At 32.0% G+C, this 21901-nt stretch overlaps 1 protein-coding gene and 1 long non-coding RNA gene across 2 annotated transcripts in view; one reads left to right on the top strand and one right to left on the bottom strand.

Moving 5' to 3' along the window:
* Nucleotides 1-21901, top strand: part of LOC143068653 (uncharacterized) — a 511029-nt gene that overhangs the window by 374878 nt on the left and 114250 nt on the right. The window lies entirely within an intron of this gene.
* LOC143069821 (uncharacterized) overlaps nt 1-21901 on the bottom strand; it is a 40687-nt gene that overhangs the window by 13552 nt on the left and 5234 nt on the right. The window contains exons 5-11 of the mRNA XM_076244625.1: nt 20128-20243; nt 17775-17894; nt 15784-15852; nt 15026-15114; nt 6163-6286; nt 3767-3872; nt 2626-2666 (exon numbers count right to left, since the gene is read on the bottom strand). Of these exons, the coding sequence (XP_076100740.1) occupies nt 2626-2666; nt 3767-3872; nt 6163-6286; nt 15026-15114; nt 15784-15852; nt 17775-17894; nt 20128-20243 (665 nt within the window). The remainder of the gene's footprint in view (nt 1-2625; nt 2667-3766; nt 3873-6162; nt 6287-15025; nt 15115-15783; nt 15853-17774; nt 17895-20127; nt 20244-21901) is intronic.

The following is a 21901-nucleotide window of genomic DNA, read 5'->3' as shown; positions in this document are numbered from 1 at the left end:
ATTCGTGTTTGTGAAAGATTTTGACTGATTTAGTAATTAAAAACACTCAGATTTAAGCTTAAATATGAAAAATCTATCAAATATGCCAAAAACCGTCACTTTTCAGATGTTTTTTTGTCAAAAATGAAAGTGGCTGCATCCGTGTTCATCCTCAACCTTTATATATGTTTTGTATTATCATTAAATACAACTTAGATTTCAATTTTATGAATGAACACGAATGCGGCCACTTTCATTTAGGACAGAAACCGTCAAAAATTTAGCTAAAATGCTAAAATTGTGAAGATTTCAGTAATTTAGCATGACTTTATGATGCTAGTACCCGATATTTGTGCATTGTATTGTAAAAAACAGCCCATATTTGTGAAGCACAATCATTCTACTTTCCAGTAAATAGCTAAAAGATTACATTTTCACAATTTTGTAAAACTGCTATATTTTGGGGCCAAAAAGGGGTCTTACTGAACCTACTCCTTTTGAAAGTTGTATGTAATTTAAAAGACTTTTGATATAAATATAGAAAATTGTGTGTTTTATCATAACTACAGTTGTAATTTCTCAAAAACACGTTGTTTGTGTTTGATTCGATTTTTTCAACTTTGCCAAATAAGGGGAGATAACTCAGATAAAGTAATTTTTATAATAGAAAGTGTAATAAATTTACCTATATTGATATGTAGCAAGAAAACAAAATTGATGACCTCATTTTTTCTTTTTCTTATCTGAAAGCATGTTATAAGAGCAATCTTCTCACATTTTATCAGTTCTAATAGTACGTTTTCTTTTTATCACACACAATTTGATTTTCCATGCATAATCTATACACAATCTGACAATTTTGCACAACCTGTAGAGTGAAAAAAAGTCCGGTGACCCATACTTTTTAATACAGTTTTGAAAAAAGCATGATCAAAACTTCATTTTGACAAGTTTGCCTGTTGTCTTGTGTGGAAGTTTTATGCAATAATCAGATATAATTTCTGAGAAAGTTTTAAGCAATAATAATATATTGTTTTGTAGTTACACCAGGTCATGTGAACCCCCCCCCCCCCCCTTTTTTTTTTTTACAAAAAAACAATATATAATTAAAATAAAATTTTGAATTAAAACCAAAACAGATCTTTAGATTAATATAACAAAGAAGTGTGTAAATTTTAAAGCAATAATCATAAATCATTTTTGAGATACAGCACAACATGTGTAAACCCCCTCCGATTTTAAGATTATTATAACTAAGAAAGTGTGTAAAGTTTTAAGCCATAATCAAAAATCGTGTCTGAGATAAGGTGCAACATGTGAAAAAAACACACCCCTGTTTTAGTTACAAAGTCCTGTAACTCAAAAAGTGTTCATCTTATTTTCACCAAAAAGTATACAGATCATTTGATCATCATAAGAAGTAAGTACATCAAGTTTCATAAAATTTGGATAAATCGTTCGCAAGTTGCGGTGCAACATGTTTACGCCGGACAGACAGACTGATAGACGGACAGATGCCAAACATTTGTATACAATAATACGTCCCATCAAAATTTTGACGGGCGTATAAAAATTTGGGCAAGCATCCTGTGATATAAAAATGTCATAACTAACCAAGCAAAAGATAAAATAGAATCTACCACTAGCAAATAAATTGTTTACAACTTTGTACTTTGAAGTTGAAAAATTCTTATTTCAAGATTTGTCTACTTATTATGCTTTAACCCTTTCAACGCTACACAAAAAAATAGAAAAATGTCGGCTGCTGCTGCATTTTTTTTGTGTTCATTCATTAGAACAGTATATTCCTTTTCAGACTGCTGTATCTTTTTCATTATAAGAGATACAGAAAAAGTTATTGCATGAAAAATGCTCAGGGGAGTATGAACTGTAATGTTAGGCAGTTATTTCAGTAAAATTTTATCAGGTTACCTGCATTTTCAGGTAATTAACAGGTAAAAGGTGTAATTTGTTACATTTGTGTTGAATTTTGAATAAAAACTACTTTTCGTCTTCATCTATTTTGTTTTTTTATCTGCCATATAATAAAGAAGACACCAATTGCTCGATTCCGTAGCGTATTGCACCATACACAACGTATTATGTAATCATGGCACAAATCAGTGGCTCCGTCCTCAAAATTTTCAGTCAATCTCCGTTTTCCCCCCTTTTTCTACGTCTCGTAATGATCGATCAAATCATATTTCCCACACGAATTGAATGTAATAAACACATTGAGATAACAAGAAACCTTTTAACTAATCCTCGTCATCAGTTTCGCCATAGAAATGCTGAAATATTTCCATATTTACAGCTTCGTTTCCGATTTCGGCCATTTGCATTTGTCAAAATATTTGTTTTTATTTTCCTTCAATTTTCCTTCTACTGCATGATTTTACAATAAAAATTGCCGGGATTTCAAGCGCAAATGAGACCTTGCATATCCTCGATTCATACAAGGAAAAATTAGAGAGGACCCGAATGAAAACCGAATGGTTTAAGAGTCCTTATGAAAAATCCGTTTTCATCGCGGCATATTCCGCGAATAGCAGTGGCGGACGGCGTATGTCATCGCGGCATATGCCGTGTATAGCGTTGAAAGGGTTAACTACACTTGTTTCATATTCTAAATTCTTTAATACTCACAGACGAATCTATAGATGTTATATCTTCTTGAAATGATGAAACTACAAAACAAATATTTTTGATATATTTTCAAAACATTAAAACCGAGAGTGCCCAGGCTGAAATAAAATGTCTTGCTTACTTTATGATCATAATAAAATTAATTCTCATTAAATCTAAGAGAACAAGAATGTGTCCATTTGAACACAGATGCCCAAATCAACCTATCATTTTCTATGTTAAGTAGACCTAAAATTGGGGTCACAACTCTAATTTGGCAGTGAAATTAGAAAGATCATATTACAAGGAACATGTGTACTAAGTTTCAAGTTGATTGAACTTTAACTCATCAAGAACTACATTGTCCAAAAACTTTAAACTAAAGCGGGCATATGAACGAACAGACAAACAAATGGACATACAGACAAGAAAACATTATGCTCATAAATGGGCATTAATATTGGGCATATAAAATGTATGTATTTAATGAAAATTATTATTGCACACCACTTGAAACATTTCCACAGAGCCATCTCCTATTAGTCAAGTTATTTAAAATAAAAAAATCAACGGTGCCTAATAGATATAGGAAGATGTGGTGTGAGTGCCAATGAGACAACTCTCCATCCAAATAACAATTTTAAAAAAAGTAAACCATTATAGGTCAATGTACGGCCTTCAAAACAGAGCCTTGGCTCAAACCGAACAAGAAGCTATAAAGGGCCCAAAAATTACTAGTGTAAAACCATTCAAACGGGAAAACCAACGGTCTAATCTATAAAAAAAAACCAGAGAAACGAGAAACACGTATGGACACCATACTTAAGCTTAAAGAAGTTCGGAATTTGGATTGTGATTGAATATTTGACACAGCACTGACCTTTGAACCAAATATATAGATAGACCTACTGCCTAAGAAAGAACAAGGTACATGCAATAAGGCCTGTTTTCAAACAAAATTTGAAAAATGAGAAAATAGGGGGGCCAAAAACAGGACTTATCTTACTTTGTCCTTTAAGATAGAAACGGGACAATAAAAACTTTATTTTACCTAAATCACTAATCTATAAAATGAGATTGATAATGACAATAACAACTGTACTTTTATGAATTTCTATGCCATTTGATAGCAACATTTCTGATTATTTGTATTACAATATACCTTTTCCAGACAGGAGACATTTTCCCACATACATTCTGAAGTCATTCAAATCTTTTTGAGACATATCAAATTCTAGCGTTGTTCCAGACAAAACATTTTCAGCCATCTGAAATAAAAGTCATGTTTAGTGCTGTTCCTTTAAAACATACATATTTTATAAAAATAAGGATGTTAGTTTTCTTGTTTGAATTGCTTTACATTGTCATTTCAGGGCCTTTTATAGCTGATTATGTGGTATTAGCTTTGATAATGGTGAAGGGCCTTACCGTGACCAATAGTTGTTAATATCTGTGTCATTTGAGCCTCTTGTGGAGAGTTGTCACATTGACAATCATACCACATCTTTTTTATGGTACTAAGGGAAGGCACTTGGAAAAAGATGTTAAAAACCTAGAGCCATTATTTTACAATTTCATTTGCCACCTTTTTATCATTACAAATTGCAACTAAGATGGCCATTGTTATAATATAGTTCGTTGTGTTACATTTTAATGTTGTGTTTCCGTTGTGTCGTTTGTTTTCTCTTATTTTTGAGTGTGAATTCACATTACTACAAGACGTTTCACGGTACTTTTCTATCCCAAATTCATGTATTTGGTTTTGATGTTATATTTGTTATTCTCATATGATTTTGTCTAAGGCTTAGTCCGTTTCTGTGTGTGTGTTTTACATTTAAATGTTGTGTCGTTGTTCTCCTCTTATATTAAATGCCTTTCCCTCAGTTTTAGTTTTTTACCCGATTTTGTTTTTTGTCCATGGATTTATGAGTTTTGAACAGCGGTATACTACTGTTGCCTTTATTTCTCATTGGCACTTATACCTAATATTTATTTAAGCTGGATAACTTGATTTGTTTTCTTTAGAAAATTGACAGGGTCATTTACACTTTCATTCGATTTAAGTAAGAATTATTTTTTCAAAATCCTGGTAAAAACTATAATAAATCTCAGACTTTTGACAGTAATAATGTAGTTTTAACAATGATTTTTATTCTGTATTTTCAAATTTCTAGAAAAGCACAATAATTTATTGTTCCTTATATATAAATTCTATTGCTTAATAAAATATATGGTTGACAATGGCTTGTTTTTATCCCAATATGTGTAAAATCTTTCTATGAAATTTCCAGTTATCTGAGTTGAAAGCTGTAAGAGTAGTTGATTGAACACCTCACTTTTTTGCTTTCTTTCCCGCTTTTTCCCGATTTAAGAGGTTAACTGACCACCATGTAAGACTATTTTTCTCTAAACTTCCTGTGTCAAACTAGAAGATAAGCAATTAAATTCAATTTGATTTTGGAGATAGAACAGTTCAGTTATGACAAAAACCTGTAAAATGTAGAAATCTGGTATTATAGATAAGTAGGGAGATATACCACCTGGAATTTTTTACAATGGTACAAGATAAACGATACCATAAAGTTCCTGTGATGGTTACCCGATCTTTATCCTTTATGCTTCACATTTTGTGATCAAGATATCTATTTTAAAACTATTATAGTTTGAACATTAAATTTTACATATTCAAGTTTTTGCACTAGAATGGGAAATTAAAATCATTTTGATTTTAGTAAAGCAGGAATTCAAGTGTTTACAGATTCAAACATATAAATAATAAGTTGTCCCCTAATAGACATTGTTTTTGCAATGAGCTATTAATTGCCACCCGAATCTTTCCTATATATTGCTCCTTATTCTATTAAGGGACTATCTTGCAACAACTTGGATGCTTTCTCTTTTGGGGCTCGAACCAAACGCTGAAAAAATGCAGTGCAAACGATATCATCTGTTTTACACTAGTCAGAGATCAGTAAAGACATGTTAAACGATTCTTGCTTAGAAGTATAAACAGAATAAACACAGGTTTGGGACAAAGCTGTTGAACTTGGTTTTTCATTTTATATAAGCATGCACTATTTTCAATCATGAAAATGGGTCCTACTTTGTAGAATTTTATTGCAAACCAAATAAAACTTTTCCACGGATTAATCTTCTAATTTTCACTCTATTTAATCTTTTGTCCCATTCAATATATACAAAAGTTATTTCTCTGTGTAGTTTTAATTTACAGGACCATTAATTCTGCTCAGAAAAATCTATCACTCTGATATCATTTAACCCCATTAAAAAATCATCTTCTAAATACATGTTTTAAATTAAAATAAACTGCATGTGATGTTTAATATTTTCAATATCAATAATATTTTCTCAATCTGTTCATACTGACAATAAATTGAACAATAGCAGATGACACTGTGGTTAAGTTTCATTTGATTCTCAATTGGACATAGCTGTGACCATTGAATCTCATATTATATGATCTAATATTTTTAGAGAGAATTAGGTAGACATGTATGAAAAAAAAAAAATTCATCCGAATTTAAACATAAAACTTACTTTCAGAACGTACAAGCCACACGATATGTCATCCTCTTGTTTAGAATGGAGGAGACTGCCTATATTCCATTGTGTGGTAGCAATGTCCACTAAACCTAGTTTAGACCTCTCTTTTAAAAAAAAACTGGAAAATATAAAAAATCAACATTCAAATTAATTACTTCTTTTCAACATCAACTTTCTTTATAATTTTAATTACAGTATGTACTAAAATAAATTGTATAAATTATCTTTCTTAAATTCTTTTTTTTGTAAATTCATTAGGGTGTAAAAGTGTTGACTGAAGTTCATTTGGTATGAAGCATATGGAAGCACTTCATTCTTAATATGTGTACACGGTCAATACTTTTAAAACCCTATGAATAATGATGAAATTACAAAAAGAAGTTTTCAATACTTATAACTACATTTTTTCGCAATGTTCATGAAAACCAGTGCTTAGCTTTTGCGCCAATTGGCATTTCATTTGCACCACAAACCATATTTCATTTGCTCCAATAAGAAAAAAGTAAAATCACAAAAATACTGAACTTAGAGGAAAATCAATTCGGAAAGTCCATAATCACATGGGAAAATCAATTAACAAAACGTATCAAAAACGAATGGACAAGAACTGTCATATTCCTGACTTGGTAAAGGCATTTTCAAATGTAGAAAAATGGTGGATTAAACCTGGTTCTATAGCGCTAACCTTCTCATTTTAATGACAGTCTCATCAAATTCCGTTATATTTACATTGACACCTTTCCTTAACATCAATAATACAGGTAAATACAGGTAAATAGTTTTAAAAAATGATTTTTTTCCAAAAAAGACTTTTAATGTTAAAGACAGTTTCTGTTTGCATAATAAAACATACTAGTATTCATCAGAAATCAGTCATAATGTCAATGTATATTTGTTCCACCTAACAGAAGTTCCAATGGAAACTTTGTTATAAACAATGTCATGATATCTGTTCCTGTTGGAACAAATATTCTATACCATTTATTACGTTAGGAACATATATATAGAATAACCATACATTGTCTCGAAATATCAATGTTATTTGTACAAGGCTTAGAAACAGGTAGAAAGCGAGGCTGTGCCAAACATTTCTATCTGTTTCGAGCCGAGTACAAATAACAGATTGATATTTCGAGACAATGTATGATTATTCTTTATATACTGCAACTCTTATATAACTGTTAGGCAAGTGACATTTTCAGAAAAGACGCTTACTTAGTGACTTTAATGCATCCAACTAACACACAGCTGATTTTTTTTATATGTTTTAGTATAATATCTGAACTTCCATTTTTGGTCAGTTGTAAAAAAATCGTACGATGCAATTTTTGTAAAAATTGAATTAAAATCGAGAAATAATTCCAAATTGAAAAATGACCAACAGTATTGAAGTGTGAAAAAATAACATTTAGATTTATTTTCTGTGGTCACAATGCAAAAATTATGTACGTTTAACATGTCAATGTATAAAAAAATACTTTTCAAAAATAAAAGAAGTAATTTTTGCGGAAGCTTTTTTTAACAATTTTGGAATTTTTTTTAAAAATGGTGCCAATTTTCATATTTTTTTTTTCATTTCTTAGATATTTTGGCTTGAAACCCAAATATATGATGTTCGTATTATTCAAAGTTCATTACTTGTTTAATACATATCGTTATCACTGTATTATTCTGGATTTTTTTACATTTTTACACACTCCCCCTTTTCAATCAAATTTCCGAAATCGCTTTCTCTGTTAATTTCCCTCAAGTTAACGGACCTAAACGCTTTGAAAAGAGTATGAATAACCATGAAGGCATTTTTTTGGTACAATATCATGCACAGTATATAAAAAAAATTAAAAGGACCATAGAAGCTGAGATGTCAACGTTTTTTCTTGGTAGAAAACCAATATCTTATTGTTCTTAGTCAATTTGCACTTACAAAAAGCAGAGATTATGAATAACTATTGAAAAATACTTCTTTCTCAATTGGATCAATGCACGTTTTGCAACTAAAAGTACACAAAAATGTGTCAAATCTGATATTTTCCTCATGAACTTGAACGTGAGATATGTCCACCTTTTAAATTTCCTACCGTTTTAACCATCGCATACGGTAGACCTACTGATGGTGCAAATTTGATCAATATGTTCTGATTATCAGGTTGTCTGCATGTTGATATCGTAAAATATCAGCTGCGAGACATAATATGAAGCTTTTTGTCGAGTAAGCACAGCCAACGAGATCAAAAAGCCTTTATATTATGCCAAGCAGCTGATATTTTACAATATTAATATGCCGATAACCTGATAATCGATTTATCGGGCTGTATTTGCGTCTTTTTGAAGCATTGTCTTAGTTTCACCAGCAACCGGAAGTTGACTTGATAAGTTCGGGTCAAACTTATCAACGTCGGTTCAAACATTATGACGTCGCTGATATGTCCGGGTCAAAGTTATTAAGGCCAGGTCAACATATTTGACGTCACAAAGCCGTGATATGGAGTTTTATTAAGAGCTGAGCAGATTGATATAGACAGTTGGACGACCGATAAATTAGAGGAAGCATACTGTACGTGCTAGGGCCACGCCAAGAGCCTGTATGTTGACATACTATAAATACTTTTATATATCGGGATATCTATTCATTCAGTTGACAATTTTGAACTCTCTGTATAGATATTTGAAATACAATAAATGTTCTACCTCAGGGGGTATAATTTCCTAAGCCGTATTTTAAATAGGATTACATGTTTTTAAATATTCTTCGAAGTGTTACTTGGTTCGAGCGTCACCAATGAGTTTTTATGTTGGCGAAACGCGTGTCTAACGTAAACAATCGATCATATGCCTAATATCTTTCAAATTGATTTGTTATTCATTATGGTTGTCGTTAGTTGCTTTTTATGATTATTGCTTTTGTTTCTAGTTTTGAGCATGAATCAAGCTTTTAGGAATCTAATTAAAATTGCTTAAGAACCTTTGTAGCTTATTATACAGTGTTGGCTATTGCTTCTTGTTTTAGGCCATACGATAAGCTTTAGTTGTTTACCTCATTTAGCATTTAGTCTCTGGTATACAGAGATCATAGTGTCCTTTTAATCATACTTATCAAAGGTACCGGGCTTATAATATAATATCATCAGGCTTCGTATTCAAGTACAGATTAACAATTAAAGAGGAGTAATGTCAGAGGATCAATGATGACCTGACACTTCGTTGTATTCTAGACATGGAACAACTGTGTGCTGTTAACGAGTTCTATAACAAGTGGGAATTATGGTTGGCGATGCACCATGTTTATTGTGCATGTATAGTTGCTTTTATTACATATATGTACCTTTACCAGCAGTTCATGCTCTTACAGGTTCTATAGCTCATCATCTATCTTTGTTCCTAAGAAAACTCTCTTTTAGGGAAATTGTACATGTACTAAAATCATTGTAAGCATCTGTTACACAGAATTATGTCAGTAACAGCGAAGTATCAGGAATCGTTCCAGTTAAGCAAAAGCTTCACAGGCGCAGTTTTAAAATATAAATTTTGACTGTCTTATATGATTAAAAATCACAAAACAGAAAATTGCATTATTTGTTATAAATTAGATTTATTTCATTTATTTTAAAGAAATAGATTATTCACAGAAACTCCTCCAGAATGACAAAAAAACTATATATAGGTTAAGCCGAACTATATCCCGCAAATTCATATTAGTTGATAAATATCTATATATATCCAAGTTTTGAATACTGATACAGTGACTTGACTTAGTGTTGCTATTCAGCAATTGCAACTCATTCAAAATTTTGACCAAATTGCAATTTGTTTTATTAAACCAAATTGTTCAACTGGTCAAAATATTGAACAATTTGTTCAGCGAAAATGTGAAAGTGCAAGGTGATAAAATAAAACATACTTACAATCCCATAAGACTTTAACTCCACTTTAATGATGTAGTGACAAAATGAGTCTATCAGTTTGTATAGGTATATATTATAGTTATTTCCATGGTGAAGGAACTGTCATCATTTTGAATTGCTATAAAAATATCCAAACTAAGCTTTCATATAGTTTTTCTTTCTAAAAGTATTCTATATTCATAAGAATCAGATATCATTTTAAATAAAACATCATATATTCAGTAAAATATGTGTGAAATAACAATATGCTATTGATAAGTTTTCATGGGGAGATAACCTAAAATATTATTCTTTTGAATAAAGACTTTTCGAAAGAAAGAAATGATTATCTCCCCATGGACACTTCCTACAAACATATTGCAATTTTACACATATTTTATTGAATATGAAATGTTTTAATTCACATAATGTCTGATTCTTATGAATATAGAACATGTTTAGAAAGAAAAACTATATGAAAGCTAATTAGTTTGGAAATTTTTATAGCAATTCAAAATAATAACAGTTCCTTCAGCATGGAAATGACTATAATATACCTATACAAACTGATAAACAGATTTTGTCATAACATCATTAAAGTGGAGTTAAAGTCTTATAGGATTGTAAGTATGTTTTATTTTATCACCTTGCACTTTCACTACTTGACTGTGGTTTTCTACAGCAGTTAGTTCAAATTTCTGACCAGTTGAACAATTTGATTTTATAAAACAAATTGCAATTTGGTCAGAATTTTGAATAAGTTGCAATTGGTGGATAGCAACACTTACAGTCAAGTCACTGCAAGACATTAATACTTGCATTTTGAACTGCAAACCTTTTGACTGCACAAACGTGAGTGAAAATAAATGCAGTCCTAATAAAAAAACACGTTAAGAAATTAAAGTATACAATCCCAATTGTCAAAATAAAGGTCATCTTGGGACCTAACTTTAGTTAATTCACCGCATTCTAATTTTGCATCTGGGGTCAGTTTCACAACAAATCTTTCGACTAAAGCTGGTCGTAAGTCATGAATAGTTCAGTTTACTTATGATTAATCTTGTCTTAAGTTTTTTTGTGAAACCGACTTCTGTATCTGAGTTTGGTAAACCTTAGTGTTGCAGCTATATATATATATATGTCGCGGAAAGGATTCCATTATGGTTGGATATCCATATAAAAAAAAAATTAACTGAAATATCTAACGGTTCAAAAGATATGGACCGGACACAAACCAGACAAAGACGAATAAACTATGTTTGAAAACTTGACGGCTCAAATGTCAATGATAATGTCAAAATGAACTGATTTAATTTATGAAGAACCACATGCCATCCCATAATACATCTCTGAACTAAGTGTGTTTAACATCAGTTCTATAGTTCAAGGCAATGCATTTTATATTTGAAATCATTGGTTTTCGGATGAACCGAATACATGTATGAGTTACCTGATGTAATTCGACACGGGCCACAAACAAGTGGGGACTGACGGACGGATAGACTTAAAATGTGGTTCATATATCCTCTTTAACTTTGCTTGTGGTTGTATTAAACATGTAAGATAGTAATTTCCGATCTTGACATGGTTTGTAGGCTGTTAACAAACAGGAGACTATTGTCACTGTTGATGTGACAAAGACATCTACTTTTTACTCTCTTTATTGCGTTGTTTTCTCTCCCTTTTACTCGTCCAACTTACAAATATCTCATCATATTTTTTTTTCTTTCATTTTTTTATGAATGACCTTTGACCCCAATTTAAAAAAAATTGCACCATATTTCACTTTTACGACCGGGAAAAATGGAATCTTCACATTTTTTGCTTTCGAATGATATATAATATAGCTGTGTGTTAGATAGGTGCATTAAAAATATTTTTTAGGTCTGAATGTCACTCAGCTATGTTCAAAATGAAGTATTTAGGGTAAAAACCGTCATTCTTTAATTGTGAGGGGACAACATCAAATTGCCACGAACCTGTATGTTTTATTGACGTCATAAATAAAACTGTACGGAAAAGCATTGTCAACGTCATAAACAAGGTGATATACGGTCAGTGACTGTATATCACATATAAATATACAGTCAATACAATTTGACTGCTCAAACAGCACAGCTGCAGTATATACTGTAATATTCATTCCTGTGGAAATAATATTCCAGAATATATTTTCCTTTTGGAACTAATATTATGAAACCATACAAGGTACATGTTTGTTGAAACTTCATTAAAACACAGTTCTGTTACTTTGAACATATTGAAAAGGGTGCTAATTTGTGACACAGTTCTAAGAATTATACAGTATAGTAAAGTTATAATTCTGTCCATCTCAGTTGTTATTCTGGCTTTAGAAGTTTAGAAGTCATCTCAACGATTTTTTATATGATGCATATATATGATAAGCTATTAACCGTATGTGTGACCACAAAACATACAGACTTATTTCCTCTGTCTCTGAACTGATAATGTCCATCTATACATCTCATACATGTGAACACTAATTGACTTATTAATTCTGAACCTCAGTTTTGTATTAGAAATGAGTACAGGAGAAATAATAAAGAAACAATTTTTATTCACAATACAACAATGAATGTTTAACTTTTCTGTTATGTTACCTGTATTGCCTGTGAAATGGCGCAAATGAAAGATTGGATTATTAAACTAGAGGGTCCAAGGACCCTGTGTCGCTCACCTGATATTTTTATTTACAATTGATGCATGATAAATGCAACTGTTGTACTGTCGTTTAGTTTCAGAGATATAATACTAAAAAGTGCGTTTGAAACCTATGTTTTATTTCATCAGGCAGGGTCATCATACACAGTGGTCCCTGGATATCCTAGTGGTGATTTAAACCAAGTTTGTTTAAATTTGACAGTTGTTTCAGGGGAGAATTTTGTAAAATTTCTCTAACGAGAAATGAAAAGTAATGAGAAAGTTGTGAAGTCGTTTTGTTGTTGCGCAGCTGAGGTCGTTAAAAACTCTCTTTTGTTGTTGCAAATAGATCTTGACCTGATAAACAATTTTACCTCATGTCAGATTTGCTCTTAATGCTTTGGTTTTTGAGCGATAAGCCAAAAACTGCATTTTACCCCTATGTTCTATTTTTAGCCATGGGGCCATCTTGGTTGGTTGGCCAGGTCACCGGACACAATTTTAAACTAGATACCCGAATGATGATTGTGGCCAAGTTTGGTTTAATTTGGCCCATTAGTTGCAGAGGAGAAGATTTTTGTAAAAGATAACTAAGATTTACGAAAAATGGTTAAAAATTGACTATAAAGGGCAATAACTCCTAAAGGGGTCAACTAACTGTTTTGGTCTTGTTGACTTATTTGTAGATCTTACTTTGCTGAACATTTTTGCTGTTTACAGTTTATCTCTATCTATCATAATATTCAAGATAATAACCAAAAACAGCAAAATTTCCTTAAAATTACCAATTCAGGGGCAGCAACCTATCAACGGGTTGTCCGATTCATCTCAAAATATCAGGGCAGATAGATCTTGACCTGATAAACAATTTTAACATGTCAGATTTGCTCTAAATGCTTTGGTTTTTGAGTGATAAGCCAAAAACTGCTTTTTAACCCCATGTTCTATTTTTAGCCATGGCGGCCATCTTGGTTGGTTGGCCAGGTCACCGGACATAATTTTAAACTAGATACCCGAATGATGATTGTGGCCAAGTTTGGTTTAATTTGGCCCATTAGTTGCAGAGGAGAAGATTTTTGTAAAAGATAACTAAGATTTACGAAAAATGGTTAAAAATTGACTATAAAGGGCAATAACTCCTAAAGGGGTCAACAGACCATTTAGGTCTTGTTGACTTATTTGTAGATCTTACTTTGCTGAACATTTTTGCTGATTACAGTTTATCTCTATCTATAATAATATTCAAGATAATAACCAAAATCGGACAACCTATCAACGGGTTGTCCGATTCATCTCAAAATTTCAGGGCAGATAGATCTTTACCTGATAAACCATTTAACCTCTGTCAGATTTGCTCTAAATGCTTTGGTTTTTGAGTTATAAGCCAAAAACTGCATTTTACCCCTATGTTCTATTTTTAGCCATGGCGGCCATCTTGGTTGGTTGGGGGGGTCACCGGACACAATTTTTTAAACTAGATACCCTAATAATGATTTTGGCCATGTTCGGTTAAATTTGGCCCAGCAGTTTCAGAGGATAAGATTTTTGTAAAAGTTAACGACGATGGAAGCAGGACGATGCCGGACGCCAAGTGATGAGAAAAGCTCACTTGGCCCTTCGGGCCAGGTGAGCTAAAAATTGGGGCAACTACTATCAAGTTTTTCTTTTACATACCTGTGAACTTTATTGTGAAAACATGTATCATTATGTATGTTTAAATTCATGCAATGAAGAATGACGCGAGCTTGCTGTTAGCCAATCAAAATAATTTATAATAATGATACATACATCTAATGTAAATAAATGTTATCTAAAAGTATGAATCAATAAAAAAAACATTTGATACGATAATTGATTACCGGGAGTCTTCAAAGTTGTTAATGCAGCAATGTTTCATAATATTTGTTAGTTTCAAGGGGGCAAAAATGAAAACTGTATCAACTATAGTGATTTAACAAAATGCTTCCACAACTATGTATAAAGTAGAACCAAAAAAACGAATTTCAAAAGTTCAAAGAAAACGAATGTAAGATTTCAATAATTAATATGATAGAATCTTTTGAGATGGTCTTAAAATTAGCAGTTCAGTTAACTTTTAAACTATGTTGTTCAAAAGGTGAAAAATTTTCATTATTGGGCTACCAGAATCAAATATAATATATCAGAGATCAATTTAAATTACAAATGTCACCATGCTTGTTAACTGAAAAACATTAATCCCCTAAAATTTTAAATCATTACTGCCTCATAGTTTTACAAAAGATGTAATTTTTTTCCTCATTCTTCACATGTACTATTCTAAAATTTTAACTTACAACCAATTCTGAAGAAGTTTTTGTTCTGAGAGAAACAGCTCACCCATTGGATTGAAATACAAGATAATTTGTTGTTGTAGTAGAATAACCTAAAATTAAATCAGACAGAGTTAAGACACAAATAATCATAAAAAAAAATTATCATCCTTATACAACAAATTGTTTTCAAATCCTCCATTTTGTTTGTAACAAGTATTTTTCTCACAACATTCTTTGAAAAAACATTGTATTTGACGCCATATTGAAGCAGAAGGCCTAGGTCCAAGGACACAGTTATCGTCCTTTGGTTTTCGTTGTCTATGAATATAGTCCCTAGTGTAAACAGTGTATAACTTGCATGTTTTATTTAATACACTTTCCATAAATCAAATTCTTCCATTTCTTAAAACCATTAACAATCAAAAACTGAATTTTCAGATTGGAACAATTACCAACTTTATCTGTTACTTGTCATGATTAAACAATATATACCAAATATCAAATAAATATCATCAAGCATGAAAAAAAAGTGTGGAAAACTGAATATATCTTATTAAGAAAAAATCGCAAAATCTTGGCAGCATTTACAGTTTAACATCTTATCTGTCACCGGTCCCAATTTCTGTGTTTTTAGCGCTCACAAGGGAAATCTTTTATAGCTGGCTATATGGTATGTATTTTTTTCACAATGTAAGGTGACCAATTTGTTATTTGAAGTCTGGTGGATAGTTGTCTCATTGAATTCATACCAGATCTCCTTTTATATATTATGTACATACCATAAGTGTCCAGTGGTTTTCATTCTCATGAACAGCACCAATTATTGTATCAAACTCCTTGAAGTCATACTGTAAGATGCAAAAAACAAGAATTTACAGAAAACCAGAACAATAATTGTCCATTATTTACTCATCAAAAGGCTTAGAGACTGTAACTTGAAAAGGAGTGTCTACTATTTTTGTTAAAAGTAAATGCTTGTATGGTTATATGTATGTGAAGGCCTTAAGGAAAAATAGTTTGTTGAAAAAATAACTGTGTTTACCTCATTAAAAAGTAATATCAATAAAATACTAAACTCAGAGGAAAATAAAATCGGAAAGTCCATTATCACATGACAAAATCGAATGACAAAACACATCAAAAACAAATGGACAACTGTCATATTCCTGACTTGGAACAGGCATTTTAAAATGTAGAAAATGGGGGATTGAACCTGGTTTTATAGTGCTAAACCTCTCACTTGTACAAAAGTCTCTTCAAATTCCATTATATACTAAACTGCAAAAGAAATGACACAGTAGTTTGAGGCAAACATAATGGAAGAATTAATGCATTTTTCATTGAATGGGCGTATAAATACCCTTGTTATTTAACAAATCCGCATTATTTTAGTTCATTAATAGTTTTCCACCATCATATCCAAGATTTATTTAATATAGGTCTGCCATTAGTGTTGAATACGTGGACGGTCATTTGTACTGTTTGTTGAATTGTGGTGTTCATGTAGACGTTGGATGGTGCCTACATTGCAGTTAAGGTGGTATGGGTGTCTAAAATAAAAATGATAGAATTTGTTTATACTTTGCCAAAACGTTGTATCTATTGATACATGTTGAAAAATATAATAAAAATGATAGGTCACCGCGCATTTTCTCAAGCTACAGGACGGGACAAAATGACACATTTTGTATGGATTATACAGGAAAAAACACCATTTTGTGATTAGAAACTAAACAAAATGATAGAATTGTTAAATACTTCAGGAAAAAATAGCTTTCAGACACTGCTTTGAGAATATCAAAAGAATAGATAGGGTCACCGTACGTTTTTTCCGGCTAAAATAAAAAATAGGAAAATTCCGTACAGAATCCTTCAGAAAATGCACTTTTTAGAGTTACCTCCCCTTAAAATGCCAATTTAAAAAAAAAATTAAAACAACCAAAAATAATTAACATTTGCAAAAATATCAATATTTAGAAGTTATATTCTTATAAATTGGTACTTTTAAATGAAAATGTACATTAAACATCTGCATTCCTGCATCAAATTTTGCTAACTTGATGGAAAATCTGGACCTTTGATTCTCTGTTTTTTACAATCCAAGATGGAGGAAGACACCCATACCACCTTAAATGCATATGCAACTACTTGAGGTCGCTGTCCAGCATTCAAACGTCCTATTAGCTGTTCTCTTTATGGTTGGTTAAGTCATGGCATCAGTACTGCATCAAACAGATAATGATGACACGAAAACTTAGCACCTCCAAAATACCCTTATAGAGGCATGGACAACCTGCATCTCATAATCATGAAATGTGACTGTGAAACGTGTACAAGGACCTAAAGAGACAACTATTAGAACAACCAAATTAATGAACACAGCCAGCCATAAAGGAAATTTCAACATAATCTTAGCGTCAATTGAAGAGAATTTACCTAAACAAAAAAATAAATAGATATTTTTTTTCAATACATATGAAATTGGTTTTTCTTTTAATTATTTTTAAATATGTATTTGAAAATTTAGGCTTTCGACAAATACAACGTTTCTTTTGCGGTTTAGTATATTTACAATGATAAATTTATCATAATTATCATTATTAACCTTTTATGCCACAATTTACAAAAATTATGTCATCTGATACAATATTTTAGATTTTTCAGCAACCAGGGGTGTATCAGGCCTTTGAAAACATACTACTTTTGGAAATTTTCAAAAGTATATATAGTAATTAAATAAACCATATGATCATGCTTTAAAAAAAAATACCTGATGTAATAACGAATGAATTTGTGGCTGATCATTAAATACAGCTGTCATTAGCACACTGTTGATATGGCAGACCTTGGGCAAATGTTCAGACAACATATACAAGTAGGCATTCATCACCTAAAACAAAAAATAACAAGTGAAACTGCGAGCTACTGCTCACTGATGATACCCCCGCCGCAAGTGGATAATATTAAAAGTGTAAAAATATGCAAGTGTTCGGTAAACAGGAAGTTGTCGACTGATGAATCTGAAAATGCATCACACGGTATAGCTGAATTATAAAAATCCTGAAACCAAATTTCAGAATCCTTGTATTGTAGTTCCTGAGAAAAATGTGACAAAAATTTTTAACTTGGTTATCATGTGTAAAATCATACAAGTGTTCGGTAAACAGGAAGTAGTCGAGTGATGAATCTGAAAACGCATCACACGGTATAGCTGACTTATATAAATCCTGAAACCAAATTTCAGAAATCCTTGTATTGTAGTTCCTGAGAAAAATGTGACGAAAATTTTCAACTTGGCTATCATGTGTAAAATCATACAAGTGTTCGGTAAACAGGAAGTTGTCGAGTGATGAATCTGAAAACGCATCACACAGTATAGCTGACTTATATAAATCCTGAAACCAAATTTCAGAAATCCTTGTATTGTAGTTCCTGAGAAAAATGTGACGAAAATTTTCAACTTGGCTATCATGTGTAAAATCATACAAGTGTTTGGTAAACAGGAAGTTGTCAAGTGATGAATCTGAAAACGCATAACACGGTATGGCTGACATATATAAATATTGATACCAAATTACAGAAAGGGTGGATGTGTAGTTCCTGAGAAAAATGTGACGAAAGTTTCATGGGACGGACTGACTGACGGACTGACGGACGGACTGACGGACTGACAGACAGAGGTAAAACAGTATACCCCCCTTTTTTAAAGCGGGGGTATAAAAAGTTATAAATAGATAAACAAGCATGGTGTAGAAATCTAATTACTTGCAGGAATTATGCAAAAAAGGTGCATGTTCAATTTTCGTCTCACAACACACAACAGTGGCACGATGCTCAAAATATCGAGCGACTGTTGTACCATGATTGCAGATGACCTGCGATTAGACAAAATTTTATGTTGTGGCTCTGCATAGATGTATTTTGGGTTCGTTGTGATCAGGGCTTAAAGGGCCAATTAACCGTTTTGGTAATGCCGACTTATTATTAGGAATTACTTTGCTGTTCATTAGTGCTGTTAACAGTTTATCTTTATCTATAATAATACTCAAGATAATAACCAACAGCTGCAAAATTTTCTTAAAATGACCAATTCAGGGGCAGGAACGCAACAACAGGTTGCCTGAATGAGCTGAATATTTCATGGTAGATAGATCTGGACATAAAAACAATTTTATCTTGTAAGATTTGCTCTTACTGCAAGATATAAGCCAAAAACTGCATTTTACCACGTCCTTTTTTTAGCCATGTTGGCCATCTTGGTTCGCAGGCGGGGTTATCGGACACAATTTTAAAACAAGATACCCTTTTTGATAATTGTGGACAAGTTTGGTTAAATTTGCCTCAGTAGTTTCAGGGGAGAAGATTTTTGTAAAAGATTACAAATATTAATTGAAAATTGTTAAAAATGGACTATAAAGGGCAATATCTCCTTAAGGGGTCAACTGACCATTTTGGTCATGTTGACTTATTTGTAGATCTTACTTTGCTGAACATTATTGCTGTTTACAGTTTATCTCTATCTATAATAATATTCAAGAGAATAACCAAAAACGGCAAAATATCCTTAAAATTACCAATTCAGGGGTAGCAACCTAACAACAGGTTGTCTGATTCATCTGTAAATTTCAGGGAAGATAAATCTTCACCTGATAAACACATTTACCTCATGTCAGATTTGCTCTGGTTTGGTTTCAGATATAAGCCAAAATCTACATTTTACCCTGGGCATTGTTCTATTTTTTGCTGTGATGCCAGTAGTTTTAGAGGAGAAGATTTTTGTAAAAGTTGATGACGATGGAAGAAGATGGATGACAGATGCCAAATAATGAGAAAATTTGCCTGGCCCTATGAGCCAGGTGAGCTAAAATAGGCAAAATTTCCTTAAAACTACCAATTTATGGGCTGCAACCCAACAACAGGTTCTCCAATTCATCTGAAAATTTCAGGGCAGATAGATACCCTAATAATGATTGTGGCTTAGTTTTGTCAAATTTAGCACAGTAGTTTTAGAGTTGAAGATTTTTGTAAAAGTTAGTAGATGATGGATGCAGGACGCCTGACCATGGATGCAAGTACAGAGTATTATCTAATTTTAAAAACTGTTTTGCCTCAGATTTGCTTACCTCATCTGAAAGCCAATGTTGGATGGTATTCAGAGCATCTATTGAGATAGAATATGGTCCTACTTTAGATATAGTGTTTGCATCTCTTGATTTAGATCTCCAAATCTCTGACAGAACTGAATAATTAAAAGATATAACATATAGTTAAAAATATGAAATTAATCCTTCACAATAATGTCAAAAATTGAAATTCAGATGGAAAACAATAATCATCAACCAATATAAGAAAAACAGAAACTTTTGTCGATTTAAAAAAAACAAAACTACAGGAGGTTGACTTTCCCTTCTCCTGCAGTGTGATTATCTTGGTAATCTACAGAAGTTCTACAAACGTAATTGGACTTTTAAGAAATCCAAATTCCTTAAAATGATCCTATATGTTGGCATTTTGAAATAAAACAAGAATGTATCCATAGTACACGGATGCCCCACTCGCACTATCATTTTCTATGTTAAGTGGACCGTGAAATTGGGGTCAAAACTTTAATTTGGAATTATAATTAGAAAGATCATATCATGGGGAACATGTGTACTAAGTTTCAAGTTGATTGGACTTCAACTTCTTCAAAAACTACCTTGACCAAAAACTTTAACCGTACGGACGAACGAACGGAGGCACAGACCAGAAAACATAATGCCCCTCTACTATCGTAGGTGGGGCATAAAAAACCTCACATGTTAACTGTTTGAAATCATGGTTCAACAAGTGAAAGTGTGAGCTACTGCTTATTGATGATACCACTGACAAATATTTCATTAAACAAGAAGTTGTTGAGTGATGGGTAAGAAAATGCATCACACAGTGAGGCTGACTTATATAAACACTTTATTTTTCAAGTAGTATCTGAACCATGAAACTGAGGTCAAAGACAATGGACATGACAGATGAAAAATTTTGTAACATGAGGCATCTATATACAAAGTATAAGGATCAAAGCCTTCCACCTTCTAAAATACACAGCTTAAAGGAAGTTAGCTAATGTTGCAGATAGATCTTGTTTTGATGAACATTTCTACCCCATGCAGATTTGCTATATATACCGTAAGTTCAGAGCTATAAGCCAAAAACTGCATTTAACCCTATGTTCTATTTTAGCCATGGCTGTCATCTTTGTTGATGGGCATGATTTGATACATATTTTAGAACTTAATATACTAAGGATGATTTAGGCCAAGTTTGGTTCAGCTTCTTAACATGAGGTATCTATATACAAAGTATGAAGTCAAAAGTCAAAGTCTTGTACTTTTCTGAAATATTAAGCTTTAACGAATTTAGCTAAGGCTACTGCCTCTTCCGGATCACTATCTCTATGTCAAGCTTTCTGCCACAAAAGTCACAGGCTTGACAAAAATGATATTTAAATAGTCAAGTGTTATGGACTACTCATGATCATATGTCTATCAAATATACTGTTAATCGTACACAGTGTTTTGCATATATATGCAACTACAGTATACATATTTTATGCAACTAAAACTTATTCTAGAACTGTATTAAAAACCTTCATCAGATCAAAAGCTTGTTATTTGGATAATAAAACAATTAATAGTGCATCATTTGTTACACAACATGAAATAATACTTTTTTAAATATTTCAATATCATTTTTAAAGAAATCCACATTTAATTTTTTGTTTTACCCCATGACTTTGTTATTATGTAATGGCTGCTATGATTACTGAAACTTATTTTTTTACAATTTCACAATTAAGTTGAGTAACAAATAATTAATGATCCAAGACATTGAGATTTTAAAATATTGATGTAGCAAGCA

The sequence above is a fragment of the Mytilus galloprovincialis genome, chromosome 3 (genome assembly GCF_965363235.1).
Source record: "Mytilus galloprovincialis chromosome 3, xbMytGall1.hap1.1, whole genome shotgun sequence".
NCBI classification, from domain to species: Eukaryota; Metazoa; Mollusca; class Bivalvia; order Mytilida; family Mytilidae; genus Mytilus; species Mytilus galloprovincialis.
The sequence above is the reverse complement of the archived record's forward strand: the minus strand, read 5'-3'. Positions and strand labels throughout refer to the sequence as shown.